We start from the raw sequence: 19,404 nt of genomic DNA, 5'->3' as shown, positions 1-19,404 counted from the left end.
ACCTCTTGTGTGAATACTGTCTTGACTTGCCTAGGTATTGAGTTTAGATTTTTTTTCTATGAATTATTTCAATGATATAGTGCTATAGAGTTTCTTTGGAGCAATGTGACAGGTGAAACAATCCCTGGCAAGTGTATCTGATTCCTCCTGTTAGACTTTTGCTGCCATTTTTCTATACATTGTAAAATCTCTTGATTTGAATATGATTAAGGTGTAATCTGACATACTCAAATACTCTGTGTGATATAGTATATAGTAACATTGCATCTTAAAGTGACAACAGACTGCATGCTGTTGAATTTTTCCAGCATCCTTAGAGTTTTATCTTCATCTCTTTTTGTTTCCTGCTTTTTATTTTTAGATTTGTACTATGATGTAATTTGGAACAAGGATTCTGAAGAATATTCAAATACTGATTAACATTATTCTTGGTAGATATTTTCAATGTCAGTGCAGTCTTTTAACCTGAGATCCTGTGAATAGAACCAGAATTTTATCTACAGGCCAGCCACACACTGTACAACTGAGTAATAGCAATAACAAACTTCCTTATGTTAAGGGGGAATTGTAATCTACTATACATATTATCCAATTAATAGGCTATCCATAGTTTTGATTGAGGCCATTGATGTCTCTTCTCCAGTTCAATTTAGGGTAACCACTGTTTCTTTTCCAAAATCTTTGTTGCAGTAATGTGAGGTTATTTACTAAGAGTGCAATACATAAACATCCATATAATGAGAACTAAATAGTAAATATTCTCAAATTTTCTATTTTTTAATCTGTTGCATGAAACCTGAGAACTACAGTAATAACTAATAATATATGCTGTTGCAGTCTAATATAACTACAAATCTGCCACTTGATGGGGCTATGTTTCTGACCTTACTTTTAGTAACAGTACAGTGCATTTACAGCCAGTAGGTGGCATAGCCTCTACACATATATTGGCTCTTTTCACAGCAACAATTATGCAATCTGATGAAATGTCTCGTTTCTGTATATTTACACTTACAGAGAATGTGATTAAAATCATGGAAGAGGAAACAGAAATGAGAATAGCAACACAACAACTCATGATCATAAAATGGTTGTTTTCTGTCACTATTCAACATCTACACATCTCCCTAAGCAATTTGAAACCAAGTCACTTGCTCTTAGCCAACTTAGGGCATATAGTAGAATATTGATGGGAAAATATTCTTCTATAAATATTGGCACCCTTTGGAATATTGCATTCTAAAACAATATAGAGTTGTTATTTGGACACTGCATTTTATTTAGAACTGCCAGGAAACGAAACATTTGCTCGTGGTATCTGTTTTCTTAGTCATTCACTGAATCATGTTCTACAATTATTTGCTCACATTTTGGTTCCTGGAAATGCTTGTGCCCAAAGAAGAGGGAGGGTAAGGGGTCTGGCAAATGAGGCTACAATTAGTAAAGATCTCTACTTCTTCAGCTGTTCATCATCCCTTGTTTGCTGGCTACAGAATTCAAATGCTACTGTTGAAATCATCTGTTTAGGTGTTTGAAGGATGGACTCTTGACCTGCATTTCGTTCTTTACTGGCTTTCAGAACCGCCGAGAAAAAGGAAGATTGGTGAGCTTTGTTAGCATGTGGCTGCTAGTAGCCAGAGGGAGATGGTGATGACATTACAGCTTTCGACATCTGATGGCTGCCAATAGCAATTTCAGCAAAACTTCTATTATTCTGCCCACTAACCTGATTGTTGAGCAATTTCTTCAAAATCAGCCCTTGTTAACTTCTCAGAATAACCCACACAAGACATCCCAGCCATGACAAGAAAAGAAACTAGCAATGGTTATTTGACTGATCTCATAATATGGTATCACTTCTGATTCTGTATATTTTATGATTGGCTTTCAGCCTTTGCCTGCTGTTTTTATTCTTTTTTCCCCAAGGCCTCTTTGGCTGCTTCATTCCCAGCTCCCAAGGAATTCAAATTTGTTGCAACACAATTATGCAGCAACCTGATTTAAGTAATGATAGGATTGCAATGGATAATTTTGTTTCAACAGAAACTGAGCTCACCGTATTTCAATCTTTTGGTGGTTATTCATGTGATTTATTATATACATGTAACTAGTTATTATATTTTATTTATGGTACTATAGTTTTTTATGTATTATAGTTATTTATGGCATAACAGTTTTACTATCTTATTATAGTTATTTATATTATTATATACACTTAACTATAAATACATCCAATGACTGCAAGCAGGTCGTATATAGGAGAATTATGCAGGAATATGCCTGCAAACCAGGGGCAGGAAACATTTGTGCCTCCAGTTTCTTCAATTACAAGGCCAAGATTCCCTTACGTAGCCCATATTTATGAGATGGAAAAAAAGATTATGAATGTGTACTTCTATCACTGTATGGTGATCCCTTTTACCACCTCCCTTTCTTCCCTCGCTTTAATTAAATGTGGTATGTGACAGAAAAACAAGTATGTTTTGTTATTTCAAAACAAACAAGCCAGCCCCAAAACACCACACGAACTTCTTAAGTTTTAAAACACTCTGAAAATGAAGTAGATAAACAGAACACTTTTTTTTTGCAAAGGTAAAAGGCTTTGGCTGTTTGAAGAATCATATTCCAAACTGATGAGGTTATTTTAATCTAGCTCCTAACAACATCCTCATCCATTTCCTTTGGAACTTTCTCTATTATTCAGAGCTTTTCTTGCACCACCGAACTGCTGACGTAAATCATTGCATGTACCCACTTTTTATAAAACAAATTTCTCTGGTTATTCTTGTTCCTTGTTACATAATTTCTTCTTACATAAAATTCTTCAGGAGAGTGTCTATGTGTTTTTGCATAACTGTATCTTTTCGCAATCATCCTTTTTCAGAAGGATGTCTCAAAACATGTTTTTAATTCATATTTCTGACCAGAGAAATATGGGGGCTGCCCTCTACTTTTCAGTGCTGTTCTCTATGCTGTAATGGAATCTGGAATGGTAGGAAGGACCACTCCATTCACAGAATATTCCCTAGCAAGTTTCTTTTTTAAATATCACTATGAACTATTTCCCCATGTTATTTGAAGTTTATTCTTGCATTTTAAAAAAAAGCACAAAACCTGAAGAAAAATTATAAAATATACTCTTTAACTTACTTAAATATTTTTATTTTATTTGGCCATTTAATGTTACCTATTTAATTAATTTGTACAGCTGCCCATCTCAAATATTTAACTCTGGAAATGCACAATGATAGAAAGCAAAAAAATATTATAACTTGATCAACACATCAATGTCAATAAATAACTTACATGGCAGCCAGGATTAAAAAAAACAACCAAGACAACAATTAACATCTCCACGATATGGACTCAATCATATACTTAGAGCCTAAGGCTAAGTAACAAAACCAGATCTTCAAGGTGTTATAAAAGGACAGCTGTCTAATTTCTGGATATAATGTTCCAGAGGACAAGTGCCATGACAGAAAACGTTGTCTTCCTGGGCCCTGGACATTGTCTAAATCAATCAATCAATCAAATCAAAACAATCCTGTTCATGAAGAAATGATCAACCATTCTAGATGTAACCTACCACTAGGCATTTATTTGCAGGCCAGACAGTATGCATTTACGATTATTCCAATACTGAGGAGTAATGCATCCCTCTCCCTCCTCTCTCTTCCCCTCTCCCTCCCTCCCATCCTCTCTCTCTCTCTCTTGCAAAGAACATGAGGCTGAACTCCTTAATCTAAATCAGTAGTTCCCAAAGTGGGCAGTAGTGCCCCCTGGGGGGCAGTGGGATACCTTTGGGGGGGGGCTAAGAGGCAGGGGGCGGTAAGAGGTGGCAGGGGGCCGTTTGAGGCGTCGGCCCCACAGGGTCACCCATTGACTGTTGCACTGCTCTGGAGCCAGCGCCTCGAACGCCCCCCTGCCGCTTCTTAACATTACCAAGGGGGCCGGCAGAAGGGCACTAAGAGGCAGCAGGGGGGCATTTGAGGCGCCGGCTGTTGCACCACTCTGGAGCCGGAGCCTTGAATGTGGCAGCAGTGGCATGTTATGTGCCGCCACAGCCACATTCGACACACTGCCCCCCCTGCCACTTCTTAGCATTCCCAAGGGGACCAGCAGAGGGGCACTAAGAGGTGGCAGGGGGCATTCAAGGTGCCGGCTCCAGAGCGATGCAACAGTCAATGGGTGAGCCTACAGGGCTGGTGCCTCAAACACCCCCCTTCCGCCTCTTAGTGTCCCCAAGGGGGCCGGCAGAGGGGCGCTAAGAGGCGGCAGGGGGATGTTTGAGGCGCTGGTCCTGCAGGCCCATTGACTGGAGCCAGCGCCTCGAATGCAGCAGCATGTTGGAAAAAGCTGCCATCACCGCTTTCCCAAAGTGCCGCCGCTATTGCATTCTGTCTGTCCGTTCGTCCATCCATCCATCCATCCATCCATCCATCCATCCATCCATCCATCCATCCATCCAAAAGATCTACCTGCCTGCCTGCCTACCTACCTACCTACCTGCCTGCCCGTCTTTCTGTCTACCTACCTACCTACCTATCTACCAATATAGATCTATCTATCTACCTACCTACCTATCCATCCATCCATCCATCCAAAAGGTCTGTCTGTCTGTCTTCCTGCCTGCCTGCCTACCTACCTACCTGCCTACCTACCCACCTACCTACCTATTTATCTACCAATATATCTGCCTGCCTGCCTGCCTGCCAACCTACCTACCTGTCTCTCTATCCATTCATCCATCCATCCATTCATCCATCCATCCATCCTTGTTCGAAGTGCCGGCCCCACAGGCACATCGGGAAAGTAGAGCAAAGCCAGTCTGGGAGGGAGGGAGGGAGGGAGGGAGAGAGAGAGAGGGAGAGAGGGAGGGAGAGATAGATAGATAGATAGATAGAGATAGAGATAGAGAGAGAGCTGATGCATCAGATTGAAATGAGGCCTAGTTTAGACTGAGGCCCTTTTCCACATTGAAACATATTTGGCTTCTATTAAAGGTTTTATGGACGAAACATAGTCAAGACTATCAGGAAGCTCTCACATTTTGTTGAGACTTTAAACAGGATCCATTGGACCAGATCTCCACCCTAAAAAATTACTTTTCCCCAATATATTACAGTGCCAATTCTGAAGAAGGCAAAACCAAAATGTACTGGTAAATTACAAGGAGAACACACACACACACTCTTCTAACCCTGCTGGAGCAGGTGATTGGACTAGAATAGATATCTCATTATCTTTTTCCTCCCTCCCTCCCTCCTTCTTTATTTCTTTTTATTTCTGTCCCTTCCTTCCACTTCCCCCCTTCTTTGTCCCTTTTTTTCTTTCCCTTTTCTCTTTCTTTTCTTCCTTCTCTCTTTCTCTCTTTCTTTTCTCTCTCTCTCTTTCCATCTCTCAGGCTCACCCCATTGACTTGGTACACTGCTCTGCTCGGACTTGCTTGGGCAGGTTCCTCCGATGCAGCGGGCTCAATGGGGTGGACCTGCGGGGTGCGCAACTAGAATGGCAGCACATTTGAAAAGTAGAGCAAAGCCAGAGGTCAGTAATTTTTGCTGCAAAGAATCACAAAAGCTTCTGGGTTGTGCACAAGAAGGGACACACATGTCAATGCAATTCAGCAACATAAAAATAAAGAAATACAAATAAAAATCAACAAGAATCAGCAAAGCATCTCTGATTAGATTCTATTCACTACTAGAATCTAATCAGAGATGCTTTGCCAATTCTAGTCCAATGACCTGCTCCACCAGGGTTGGAAGGGAGTGTGTGTGTATGTGTGTGCATGGCTGTAAAAACTCCAAAAACAGGTCAAGTAGCTCTGGGGAGCCAGTCATAAATTAGAACACTTGCTAAACAACCAGCCATTAAGCGAGAACGACTTGTATTTGGTTTGCCAGTAACCGGGCCACGCCCACCCAGTCACATGACCACCAAACCACACATACCTGGTAACGTGACCAGCAAGCCATGCCCACCCAGTCATGTGACCAGCAAACCACACCTTCAAATTAGGCCACACCCACATAAATTTGAATCCCAACCCTGGGTGGGGGGCACTGAGGATGAATTTGTAGCACCAAGGGGGCATTGGACTGAAAAAGTTTGGGAACCACTGATCTAAATCTACAAAGAGAGATCAGAATCTTAAAATCATTCCTAAGGAGAAAATTTTTGACACTTAGAACAATTAATTAGTGGAACGACTTGCCTTCATAAATTATGGGCGCTCCACATTTGTCTGAAATAGTTTTCTGCCTGAGAAGGAGTTTGGACTAGAAGACCTTCAAGGTTGTTTTCAACTCTCTTATTCTCTTATTCTGTTCCAATGTTAACACTAAATAAGAATAACCTAATGTTTACTGTCCTTAAACAGCATACCTAAGAGCTAAAAGTGCAACTGGGTCAAATTGTCTTTCCCAGGAACATCATCTTGACCTGATAGGCCCATTTCTTTAGGCTACACTATATAACAGTCCATAAACTCTAAAAAAACACTAAGATTGGTACAAATTATTGTCAGCAGTTCTTGAAGGCAAATACAAAACAAATCCCATACAGGCTAAGACTGCGTGCTTGTGGAAAAGGGTCTATTGAATCAATAGTCCATGCCTTGCTGTATTGCATTTTTGTAAGGATGAAAAAAAAATCACTCTTGAGTTAACAAATTAGTGAGATAATTCTTATTTAATCTGTGTACAACTGTCAACACCAATATGATTTAGATTCAGTTTCTATGAATATGCCTAACTTTTGCTGTGCTGCTTGTAAAATCATATACACTTTTTGATGCATCAATGATGAGATATTCTGATTTGTCTATTGTTACTTTGTTGAATTTAGCCAATAACCATTAGCAGTATTAATATAATAAGAATAATCATATTATGGAATGTGGAATAAACCCTTTTTGTAAAATAGGAAGTCCAAGTATGATATTCTTGGATAAAGGCGGTGCATTTTATATTGTAAGTATATTGAATTGCACCAATTGTGATATTTTTTTTTCATGCGCACAAACTCTATTGCTTCTTAAGGTTAACATTTAATAAATTATGCCAAATAACTTAATCATGGGATATAAAATGACATACCAGCTTTAAGAATGATTTGTCACTTTGATAAAAATGATGACAATATGGAGAAATTTTTGAAAGCATCCTTCACTAGAGGAGATCTAAGGAGAAGAACACTGAAATAAAATTGTCATAAGATAATTCCATTTTAAAGAAGAGCCATTTATGGTGAAAATGGCTAATTTGAATGTTTGGTACACATGATTGGCTTGTAACCTGTCCTTTATTTTTAGATAATGTTGAATTGCTAGCTTAATTCTAGAGATCTTATGTCTTCTGTCTTTGCAACTAAGAATAAATTTATATGCTGACATCTGCTTTGAATAGTTTCATGTCAGGAGAACTAAGAGAGGTGAGCCAGGTCACCATGGAAGTTTTGAGGGAAGGCATGTTGGCAGTAATATCATCCCGCCATATGACAATAGCTACCACATGGAGCCATTTAAATGGTTTCTGTCTCATGTAATCTCACAGTTAAAAGCCCCTAAAGACATTAAGTCCAACCCCCTGTTAATACATGGAAATTCTTGCAGCTTACATTTCTGGAGGTTGTAACTTGTAATGCATCCCTTACATTTTGCATATCTATCAAACAGTAAAATGTTATTATTAAACCTGAGAATCTTTTTACCATGTCTTACTGAATACCAAACATTATCTTGTAATACATGCAATTGAATCTATTTATCTGGAGGAGTGCTGTCATAAAAAGATAGATATGGGTACATGTGTTCTTCTGAAAGAATAAGCATCTGGACGTGTCTTTTATGGTCTGACAATGGCTAGGCTGCTTAGTCCAAAACATCTGGAAGCCAAATGTTTTCTTATCCTCGCCTAGCAGAACAAAGTCACTTCACAACAATTGGATGGTTTTAAAAGTTAAGTAGAGTCTGAGCAGATATTTTGTTATAAACCACCAAGGAATTCTCAGGTTATATATTCCAGAAGAAAAAGAAAGGCAACTTTTTTTGGTATTCTTGCTAAGAAAAGTGTATGTCCATGACGTCACAAAAACTAAAACTCTACTCAGATGACATTTTACTTTTAACTTTTAATATCCTTTCTTTGTTTGTTTTGATGTCTTTGAGCCAACAGTCCTGGCAACTGCTTGGATAATCCCGTTTTTGTCAAGTACATACTGTCTGATGCAACTTTTCTATCTTTATGAGAATATTTAGTTAACAACCATATTTCACTGTAGTGTGAAAAATCTTATTGGTTTTGGAATGGAATTGAACTAGCAAAAAACAAGAGTTGCCTAAAATGATATGTGCTAGGTAATTAAAAGTTTATTTGGTGAATAAATGTGTCTTTCATGATCACATTTTACAACCTTTGTAAACTAATGTGCTGTGTCTGAAATGGACTTTGTAATTCACACAGTTGTAAAAGCAGACATGGTGAAAACTTTGAAGGACTTAATGTTATGTAGAAATTCATCCAGCTATTCAATAATGTGGGACAGGGCCAAATGTTTTGGCATTGCTTATTTCATGGAATTCAGTTGGGCCTAATATACCAGTCTATGCGGATCTTCAGTTAGAAATTTGCTTTATAAAACATGGTTATGGTTTGTTTGGACAACATGCGATGTAAGTCTAGTGCCAAAGCAGAATATGTTGATACAGTGCTCCAGTTGTTTTCAAGTAGCTGCTCTTTGCATGGAACAATGCTGCCAGCTTGTATTGTGTGTTGCCAAGGAGTATCCACAGGGTTTGGCTTAAAAAGTCCAAGAGATTCCACCTGGTTTTATTTGCATTAACATCTCTAAATCAGAAGAATTCTTCTAATGTTCCTTTCTTCTGTGTTTCTTTTCCAAAACAATATTTCAGAATTCATTTGTTATTTTTTTGTTTACTTTTCATTTTAAGTGTTTCAAATGTTATTGGATTTTTTCTTCTTCTAGTTCCATATGTAACTCACAACCACATGAAGAAAATTTTATGATCTAATTCCACAGTAATAAAAAACCAAGTAATTGCAGATGTGAAATGGATGCTATACTGTATAACTACAACACTAAGTTTCCAGGAGCCTTGCTCTGATTGGTTCTATGATTTTATATAAGACTATATGAGAATAAGCAAATCTCAATCTCCAAACCAACTTACTTGTTCCAATTTCAAGCTTTGGGATGCAGGGTCAACTTAAACACAATAATTGAAATACCCATGTCATGAGGTAAAATAAGGTGTTGCTTATATATTTTCACTAAGAAGTTTGCTGTGAACCTTTTTGCCCCCATTTTAGAAAATGTGAATAAGAAACTTAAAGGCCTTCTTAAAAAAAATTTCCACGAAGGTCTATTTCTATTACTTCCCTGATCTAGTCATATTCCCAATGACCAAGGAAAATATCCTATTGAACTGCTGATGAAATGTCCAGTGAAGGTAAACTTCTTTTCTGCCTTTCTTGCGAGAATTCGAGGCAGCTTATACAATGATCTCCATTTTATCTCCATAATAGGTAAATTGGGCCGAGAACAAGTTTCTGGCCCAAATCACTCAATATAATTCCACAGCTCAAGGATGAAATGGAACCTGTCTCCAGCATTATCGCCACTATTTCTCAGTAGCTGGATTCATGTGTCTCTCAGTATCTCTTAAAATATCTAGTGGTTAGAACAAGTAATGTAAAGGTCAAATAAAGGGATATCTTGGCAGGAATAATATATATCATGTGGAACAAAGTTTAATTAAAACTGTTTAGAAAATGGGATGGAAGAAAACAAGAAATTCTCACTATTCTAATTCCTTGCAGGCCAATTTATTTCGGAAGGTTTCACTAAATATATTTCAACAGGATTTGATCCCCAATCCTTAGTATATCTCAGAATAGGAGCAGATTTTTGGGATTCTGAAGGTTGTCCCATAATTTAGTACCAATTGATGTATGAAACTATAAGAAACTATAAGAATTGGGTTCATCTAATGGAGCATATAAGATTATTAGAGGTCTAATTTTTCAAGGACTCTTGGACAGAATAAAAATGGATAAGATTAAACATTTATCTGACTTCTAAGAAGCACCAAACAAGAAAATATTTTAGGGTCCGCAGCTAACATTCCTCAATTCTGCAGGTTTAGCACCTTTGATCACCAAAAGGGTGTTATCAGAAGAGGAATAATGGTTGCCTTAATTCATTTAGTAAAAGTTTCTTGTACTCTTCTTGACATAATCAAGAAGGATTCTTCTTGTTAACTCTTTTCTTCTTTTATTGATCATTTTGTTTCAAAAAACACTGTGTGTTTTTTACTCCAACATGGTGAATATATCAGAAATGAGCACAAACAGTTTCCTATCTTAAAATCAGAAGTTACTAACAAATCAAGCATTTTAGCAGCTAAAAGTGTATGGATTACCTGGATATATCAGACATGGCAACTTTCATGGTCTGCAAAATAGATCCTCTCTTTTGATATCATAAATTCATTGTTTATACAATCAGATTATGCCAAAGTGGATAAAGATGTCTTTGAAGATTAAAAGAGTTCAACCATAAGAATGGATGCATCTTAAATGCTTCTGGAAAATATAGCTTGCCATGGTAAGGAGAAAAACAAGCTTGAAAACAATCTGCCCAAATTTGCATAGAAAAAAATGCCAATCATAGAGGTATAATCACTATGAATATAAGTTTTATATATAATAATATAAAAATGTCAGCTTTGTAGCATTATAGCTTTGAGTAAAAACCACAAGAAAGCTATACTGAATTTGGTTATATTGGTGATTGTCTACAAAAGTTATATTTGATCAGTTTAATGGTCCTGAATGAGAGTCTGTCTTTGCATGTCTATGTTACCCTTTTCAAGAAAAACACACACACATTACAACTGTTCTAGACAATAAAATAAATGTTGCTTAAATTTAATTATCAAAATGCTTCGTAAGATGACAAATGTGAAAATTCAAATGCACATAAAATCTTTAGGTGCTCAGAAACAGACTCAGTCAAGTTATCTGAGGTATTCTGGTATTTATTCATTTATTTTGGAAATCTTGGTGTGCTTCAATATCAGAAGCAATATGTTTCTTGGCTGTTTGCAGAAGGGCGTGTCAGCAGATTTTAAAGTATTTTTATTCTTATGAATCCAGATATATACATCCCCGCATATGAACATAATTACTGAAGCAAAGATTCTGCTGATTTAGAACAACCACAAACATTGTTTGTATTAAGTATTTATGTCCCAATGTTTCATTATCTTGAAAGCTTATCTCAAAATCAGTCCATATATCAACACATCCTTTTACTTAAGGACTTTGTATTGAAAATTAACCATTTGAAGAATGCTTGTACCCTGACATTCCAATGGTATGCATCCATTCAGAACCAGAATAGTTCAGAATTAAATATAAAAGAGCATTATGCTATATAATTTTACAAACATGTTTGTCTTTTTAAAAAAATGACTAAAATTTGAGAAAAAACAGGAAAATCTTAGAAAAAACATGAAGGAATTTTGATTACAACTGCACTAATTATAAGATATGCTAAAAAATTAATAAATTATCTACAGTATTGTTTGGCTTTAGAAAGCAACAAGCAGCAGATTTGGTCAATAGTTTAAATCCCTTCTCATAGAGTTATCAAGTTGTCTTTGGATTGTTTTGATGAGGAGAGCCAGGCAGAGAAGAGGTTTTAAAATGGAGCCTACAGAGAGCCTCCATCTGGAAGAAAAAAAGACCCATAGGTAGTGTACAATTGAGAAGAAGCAACAGATCCTTCACCCTGTGACTCATCACTTATGAGTATAAAAATAGGTGACATTAGGTTGAAAGACAACAGTGCTTCCCTATTTTTCTTTCATCCAGTGATGGGTCACTGCCTACAATTAATCTCCAACCCAAAAAGTAATGGCTCATAGAACAGATTGTGATAGGCACACATTATCATCACACATTGATTGCACACCCCATTCATCCATAACTTCTGACTTTGTACATCTTCTTTTGTAAGAAGGATATGTAGACTATATGGAGAGCCAAATTTGTTATGGATGACTCTATTTAGCTGCTACCACTAGTGCCACAGGAAAGTATCTAGATTCCAATGGGTTTCAGGGTACATTAATTTAAGGCCCCTGCCAATTTTTCTGGGTGCTAAAGCTCCTAAGGCCATTTCTGAAAAACAAGTCTGTGATGAAAAATGGGTTCTAAAGTTCTAAATCTCACGCTTAACTACATTTCACATTCAAGCTTTTGCATTGTTTGGTATTCCCTTTTTTTCATCTGTTTTCAAAGTTTAAGAATGCATTTATGTGACTTTGAGTATTCAAATTGAACACACACCCCTGAAAGTAAGTTCCACTGAAACTGGTGTTAATGAACAAATCAAAATGTAAAAGTTGAACACTGAATGGAAATCAGGAAGGATCTTCAAAAAAGAAAAAAGAAATTCCTACTTGGATCAGTTTATCATTTTCCTAGTTTAATCAGAATAATTGCTGACTGATGCTTTCTGAGCAAGGCTTTTTTTTTGTTCTCTTTCCTAAAAAATCCACTTTATTAGTGCACCTGATATATCCTTTTTATGGTCCGTTTTGCAGAAAAGTCACTTCTATTGTGCTTAAAACATTCCAGATTTTTTTTGTTCCTCTTGGTTTCTACTGTATGCAGCATTGTTACCAAACACGACACTTTTTCACAGGATCCATGTAATCTTTATCAGTACATTTAAAGGCCTTAGAAAACTCCAGGTTGTTCTGCAGTGATCCTAGAACCCTTTAGAGCAAGAAAAACAAAAACACAATTTGGTATTTCAAAGATCAACATTTAAGAAGAAGAAAAATGTCATGCTGGATTTCTTCCATTTTCTGAATGCTAGGACGTTTAGCATGCGTGTAGCAAATTAAGTTCCATTTCTATCATTTCATATGTTGTACTGAGCACAAGCTAAGTCTTGATGACATCTCTGATGTTTGACAACAATCCATACATTGGATACATGATTATAAAATACATCCAAATCAAAAGGAAACTGCCCTTGTAGTCTAAGACAGGCACTACAGATTGCAACATAACTGACTGGAAAAAAATTGGACGTATGTTCCAAGTTATGATAAATTAGATGTGATCTTTCCCAAACTGTCATGATGCTGCCAATAATAGGATAAAGATCTGCTCCAACTGAAATCTAATCTGGAAACACTCCAGATTAAGAGAGATATTTTTTTAAAAAACAATGCCAGCTTCAGAATTTTCATGCTGCTTTCATGAAACATTCCATTACATAATGAAGCATGAATAAAACAAAATAATTCACTTTCAAAACTGATATAAAACAAAGCAAAAATTTTATCCGATTTTGAAATTTTGTCGATGGCTCATATAGGATAAAAGTATTGTCTCTCATTAGACCATTTAATTCAATAGAACTGAAAACACTGCTTTTCAAATAAGTCGTGGGGAGGCTATTGTTATGGATAGACTTTTCAAACAGTCAGTTTGTACTAGCTGAGAAAATGTTGAACTAATTTCCATCACATCTCTTCCCCTCGACCCCAAATCCTATAGTGTCCTCCAAAACTTTACTTGGACCTGGACTTATGTGGTGCATTTTTTATGCCAGAGGTCCCTTGTGTGGTGTTGATGCTGCTCAAAAAAGTCAACATGTCATCTTTTTTTTTTTTTTTACTTCTCCCTCCCTGCAGGATGTCCTTGTCTATTGCTGCCAGTAGAATGGCACTGGCTGAACTAAAGAGGAGGGAGCACTTGGGAGATTACGTCTGCTTGATTAAGTGCACTGGGAATGCAAATTGTTCCAGGAAGAAGAAGGGGGAGGAGAAAACTAGCCAATGTTGAATGGGGAAGAAAAAGAAAAGAAAGAAGAATAAAAACAGGATTGTGGTGCTACAAAGCCCTACACATTAAGCATGGCATTAATCTATGAAGACAAGGGACATACTCTGATTTGCACATAAATAATAGTGTTGTCTTTAAAGGTTCATTTGAACACTTACCTGAATTTGCCAGGGCTGTGTACATCAGTTTTAATAGAATTGACAGCATACTCTGGCCTGTATGTCCCACACCATACCTTTGGGGGGGAAAGGTTGGAGAAAATATGATTTAATTGAAGTTGCTTCTTTAACTTTTCTAAGGCCGAAGCTGTGACGTGGAATAGAAAATTGAGACAGTGTGTGGAATATTAATATAGGAGTTGATCTATACACACAGCTTGCCCCATTGCCAGTATGAATTACCGTTCATTTCTTTATCATTCTTCAGGGATGCATAACAACATCCTCTGTCTACCTTCAGACCACTAGGAAGGCAACCTTTCCCATCTGTTCTTGTTACTCATCAGAAGCTGAATGTTTCAAGTTATGACAACTCAAATGGCACAGTCTGGTTTACCTGCTGTGCTTCATCTCATAGTAAAGTGCCCTCCCCTCCAGTTCCCTTTCCTCCATAGACATTTATTTTTTCCAAGTTCACCAGAGGAATGATGAAAACCTAGCCTTGTTTTTTTTTTTAATAAGCTCATTGATGAAGCAGTGAAAGGATGGACTTGAAACTGATTGGAATTCTACCATTTTGTTATTCTGTTCCAAGGGACTTGAATATTTGCAGAACTGTGATCAATCCCCTTTCCAATCCCCTTCCCTTCCCTTCCCTCCAGGGGAACCCACCAGTTATGGACCTTTGGAAACACAGTACACCTAGAAAACATCATCCTGACCAAAGTGAAAGAAAGGACTGGAATCTGCAAAGGGATATCCTAAGCCAACTTCATCATCAGATGGTTTATGGACAGGAATCAAGCTGCTTAAATCTGCAAGGCGGAAAAGTTCTTAGACAACTTCTAGATACAAAATGCTTTAAAAACAAAGTAGAGGGTCACAGGCGAGTTGGTTTCCTTGGCTCACCTCCAGAATGCACTCATTCACAGAGTAGTGATTAACTTAATCTGACAGGCGACACACCTCTCGGTCTGACGGCCATGAAGGCCATCGTCTTAGCAATCCTGCCAGTTCATATTAGAAAGAGAAGAGCCAGCCTGCTGTTTCTAACTTAACTGTGAAATTGTAACTCAAAATAATTTGCAAAGCTTTCAATCAAGCCCAAGCATAATACCTGTGCAAAATTCAGAAAGAATAGTTGTTTATGGTTCAGGTCAAGCCCAGGAAGCCGTTTCTCTTCTCCATTCTTCTGTACATAAGATTCATAGGCCTGGCAAATAAAGAGGAAAGGGAAAGACTTTACCATTCTGACATAGGACAACCTTAATACAAGTAAACATCTCTGAATTCAGCTCCCAGGTAAATATGCATCGGAAAGAAGTCTAAGAGCTCTGAGCTATCATAAGAATCAAGGGTATTATATTGATTTATCAATGACCACTTAATAAACAGGAAAGGAGAAAATTGGTCCAGCATGGGATGATCAATGGCTTTTCCTTTAAAAATGCCTTCTTTCCCTCTCCTTCAAAAACATGGGCAGAGGATAATGTTCAAATAGAGCTTAGGAACTCTTCCTGCCATGATTGATTGGTATGCTGAGAGGCAAACATAAGCCAGCAAAGACACCATTCATTCATTCACTGTTTCAATAGATTAGAGTTAAAATAGTAAACCAAGTTTGTCAGTGTTTGTTTTTTTTATGCTGCTTGCATTGCCAGCTAGTTTTGGTACACAAACATATACAAACGTACATACTGGATACTGGTAGATAATGTGGCCAGAAGAAAATTCTACATGAGTAATTTACTACCGTATTTAATACATCAAATGGCCATTTCTCCAAACTCCATTTCTATATTTGCTTGTTTCAAAATCCTTTTGAAATTTCATTCTGAAAGGTAGTGTCCCTTTAAAAGGACCTTTCTGTCTGGTTCCAATAGATGAATAAAAGGTTAAAACCTTCTTCTCTCTTACCATCTTAATGTCCATCGTGAATACCATCCCTATTATATTAACAAGATTGTGGGACACCTTGATTACTCAGGTTGTTGTGAGTATGTTATTTGCCAGATTAAAGACTAAAGGACTGATGGTGAAACTCCTACCCAACATAATACCACTGGAAGTCACTCTCTCAAGAGAATTTCATTGCGAGTCTTAGAGAGTTTGCCTCCCTCATTCTCAATTTGGCATGCCACATAAAATATAAAACGGTTTTCAATCTGTTCTAAAATGTCAGTTTGTTCTACTTGGCAATGAAAATTACATATTGTGGATTGTGGAGCTCTGCCACAACTTTTATGATCATCAGATTTTTCCCCCAGATCAGCTCACATCTCCAATGCATTAAAATTTGGGTTCAATTTTTATACCTTGTCTTTCCAATTTGATCCCCCAGCCTATGATGGATCATACTGAGAAAGAATACAACTTTATGCTTATCAGTTTGTCACCTGGTAGAGTGTGATGTCCCACAACTCCTTCCATAAAGTATAAAGTTAAATGTAAAAGCAAGTACACTGAATGAATGCATGAATGAACTCATATATTTTATCATTAGTAAAAATTGCCTATAGGAATCACTTTGCACTAGTATGAAATGTACAATTAATAAGAAAAAAATTACAACCTTTAGGTATCTTATTTTGGTAAAACTCATCATGGTTTACTGATTAAAAAATTCTTTTAAAATATAAAAATGTCATGTAAAAATAAAAGAGTTTTAATCTCTCTATATGGATAAAACAGTGTGACTCTTGTTGGAATGTACTTTGCCCTAGACATTTGATTAATTTGATAATAAGTACACATTTAATTAAAATTTTAAAAGCAATATTAGGCAGGGAGTATTTTTTTTCTATTACTACCTTTCCATTTCAATTACTAAGAAATTTTACATCATTTAGAATTTTATCAAATGATATTTCAGTAAATTAACTCCCAATAGTTTGCCTAATTCACTATAACTTATTATTTATAACCTCGCATCTACTGATCATTTTTTATAAGTAGCAATTCTAAATTGAATGTTTAATTCTGTAAGCAGCCTAGCAGCTTTTAAAAATTAAGAAACAAGAACATGATGGAATGTTGGGAAGATGTTTAGTGAAATAATGGAGTAATGTATCTTTGAGGGCCCATTAAACACATACAAATTCATGGGTTTGCAGAGTACTATCTTTCTTATCCTGGCTGGGGATGATGAATGCATTACAACATTTAAAGGAGGGAAACTGACTGAGGAAGCAAGTGTGGAATTCCCATATATATTATATGCAGAACTTGCAGAACTACACAATAAAAATAATGGTGACATGCACCAGAGGTGAAGAGCTTCTGAAAGACATGGAAATTAAAGAAAGAGAGAAAAGTTGGAGACAGAGCAGAATTGGGAGATACGATTGCCAATTATACATTAAAAGGTGATGTATATAAGTTTATATGGAAGAAAAAAAACTTTAGGTTTAATAAACAAGACCTGTGTCAAAGAAATACACTGGAAACCTGTATTTCAATGAATAAATTCCAAGAAATAATCTAGCTGTGAAGAAAGTAGCCATTTCTCACCCTGTATGCTTGTCTAATGCCACCATTATCAGCAATATTTTCACCAAGAGTATTGATTCCACTGAGCTGAAAGGAAAAAAAACACAGAAATGAAAACTGACCCTAGCTTTCTTTTCTTTTTATTCTTTTCTTTCACTATGTAACTAACTAAAAACAATCAAGTTCCAAGAAGAACAATGGATGTCTTCAAGGTCAAAGTGGAATAAAATTATGAAATCTAAAAGAGAAATGTTTTGTTATTGGTTTATGTGAAAGGGATCCCACAGAAAAAGGAAGGTCTGTAATATGATCTATTGCATACCTGGTTCAAATTCTCCACAACATGTATGTTTTCCCTTTTCCCATATTCAATTTTCTATAAAAATTGGTCCTTTGCTTGCACAAAATAAACAAGCCATATTGCATAGATCTCAAGCTGAATTTTGAGAAATCGCTGTGATGGTTCTGGAAGCCCATCACCAGGAATTTCTATAAGGGTATGTAGTTACTGTGCAGCCAAAATGAAGGGATTTGAAATTCAAAATAAAAACTCTAAGTGCAGAGATGTACATTTATAGGCTGTTAATGGAATGAAAATGATGGAACTTATCATTGTTGCCTTGAGAATACATATTAATTGTATTTACATATTCCCATAATAAAAGACCCCAACTCTTAAGAGCATATAAGCAAATTAACTGATCAATATTTTCTACTGTAGGGAGAACAGTATAGTTGTATAATATATTTAGATGAAGTGAAATCGAATTAACCGAAACAAATAACCCTTATTTTATTGAACTGCTGATACTGTGATTCTCTACTAATCTGGAAGGTAACCCACTTTTAGTAATAAACGGGAGGCATAAAGATGAGCTTATGATAGAAAGCAGACAAGGCTTTCCTGTATATGAAGGTAGGGGTAGGATTTGATTCCTGCTTGTTGGAGTCTTTTGTGTGTAGAAGGGGAAAAATCGGGGAAAATCTTTTTAAAAAAATAAAAATATATATTAAGCTAATTTTGGACTCACTCTCAATGTTTAGTGAGAAAATGGTAGAAAATGATGCCTCTGATTTTTATCTACAATTGCAAAACAAAACAAGATGAATAGATCAGAGCTTACACACAGCCCTAGAGCCCTGTGTGTTGCCCATGTGAGCAAAATTTTGCTTCCATGGGCTCTTTTTTCCACTTTTTCTAACATTACTATGCAGAGAAGCTTGAAAATTTTATATTTAATTAATCACAGCATGTTTGAGAGCTGAACCTGCTAGTAATTTTTTTGTACCCCACATTTGTCCTGTTTAAAACTTTAAAACTTTCAGAGATTGAGTAGACTTAAAATCAAAATGCCTGAGCACTTTCGTATTTTTAAATTACAGCTAAAATATATAATAAATTCCATAACATTCATCCTAAATACATTTAATACATAAAAACACATATTTTAAAACTTAATTACCTTAAAAATCTAGACAATAATGCAGAAATGTTTAATTATGCCAAGACCAAAGTTAAGTTAGGCTAAAAAATAAGGATTAGACTAGTTTAAAAAAACACACAGATGAAATGGAGTTCTACAATTCAGATAAATCTTTTGTTCATTTAAAAGCAAACAAGCTTCCATCTTCTCCTTTCAGGAATGTGAGATGATAAGGACAGAAGAGTTTGAAGCTAAAATTTTGGATTGTGTCTGTATTTGTGTGTCGATGCATATTTCAGATCTGTATGCCAATCTCCCTGACAATCCCAGCCTGCATCAGTTTAATATTATGTTCAAATCCAGAGTCCATTTTTCTATGCTATCTTTGAATTCTAGCAGATGAACCTTGAGGAGTGACAACCATCCAAATATTGAACTTATCTT

The 19,404-nt window shown here is 36.4% G+C and overlaps 1 protein-coding gene across 7 annotated transcripts in view; it reads right to left on the bottom strand.

Annotated features, from left to right (window-relative positions):
* Window positions 1-10,921: 10,921 nt before the first annotated feature.
* MME (membrane metalloendopeptidase) overlaps window positions 10,922-19,404 on the bottom strand; it is a 115,143-nt gene continuing 106,660 nt past the window's right edge. For all 7 annotated transcript variants that reach the window (XM_026665365.2, XM_087965210.1, XM_087965212.1 and 4 more), the window contains 4 exons: window positions 17,558-17,623; window positions 15,165-15,260; window positions 14,048-14,124; window positions 10,922-12,809 (listed from right to left, as the gene is read on the bottom strand). In XM_026665365.2, the coding sequence (XP_026521150.1) occupies window positions 12,710-12,809; window positions 14,048-14,124; window positions 15,165-15,260; window positions 17,558-17,623 (339 nt within the window). In that variant the 3' untranslated portion in view covers window positions 10,922-12,709. The remainder of the gene's footprint in view (window positions 12,810-14,047; window positions 14,125-15,164; window positions 15,261-17,557; window positions 17,624-19,404) is intronic.

Source organism: Notechis scutatus, chromosome 4, assembly GCF_049901735.1.
Source record: "Notechis scutatus isolate UNSWTSFEM ecotype Mainland chromosome 4, rNotScu1.2, whole genome shotgun sequence".
Classification (NCBI taxonomy): Eukaryota; Metazoa; Chordata; class Lepidosauria; order Squamata; family Elapidae; genus Notechis; species Notechis scutatus.
Note: the sequence above shows the minus strand (reverse complement) of the source record. Positions and strands in the feature narration are given on the sequence as shown.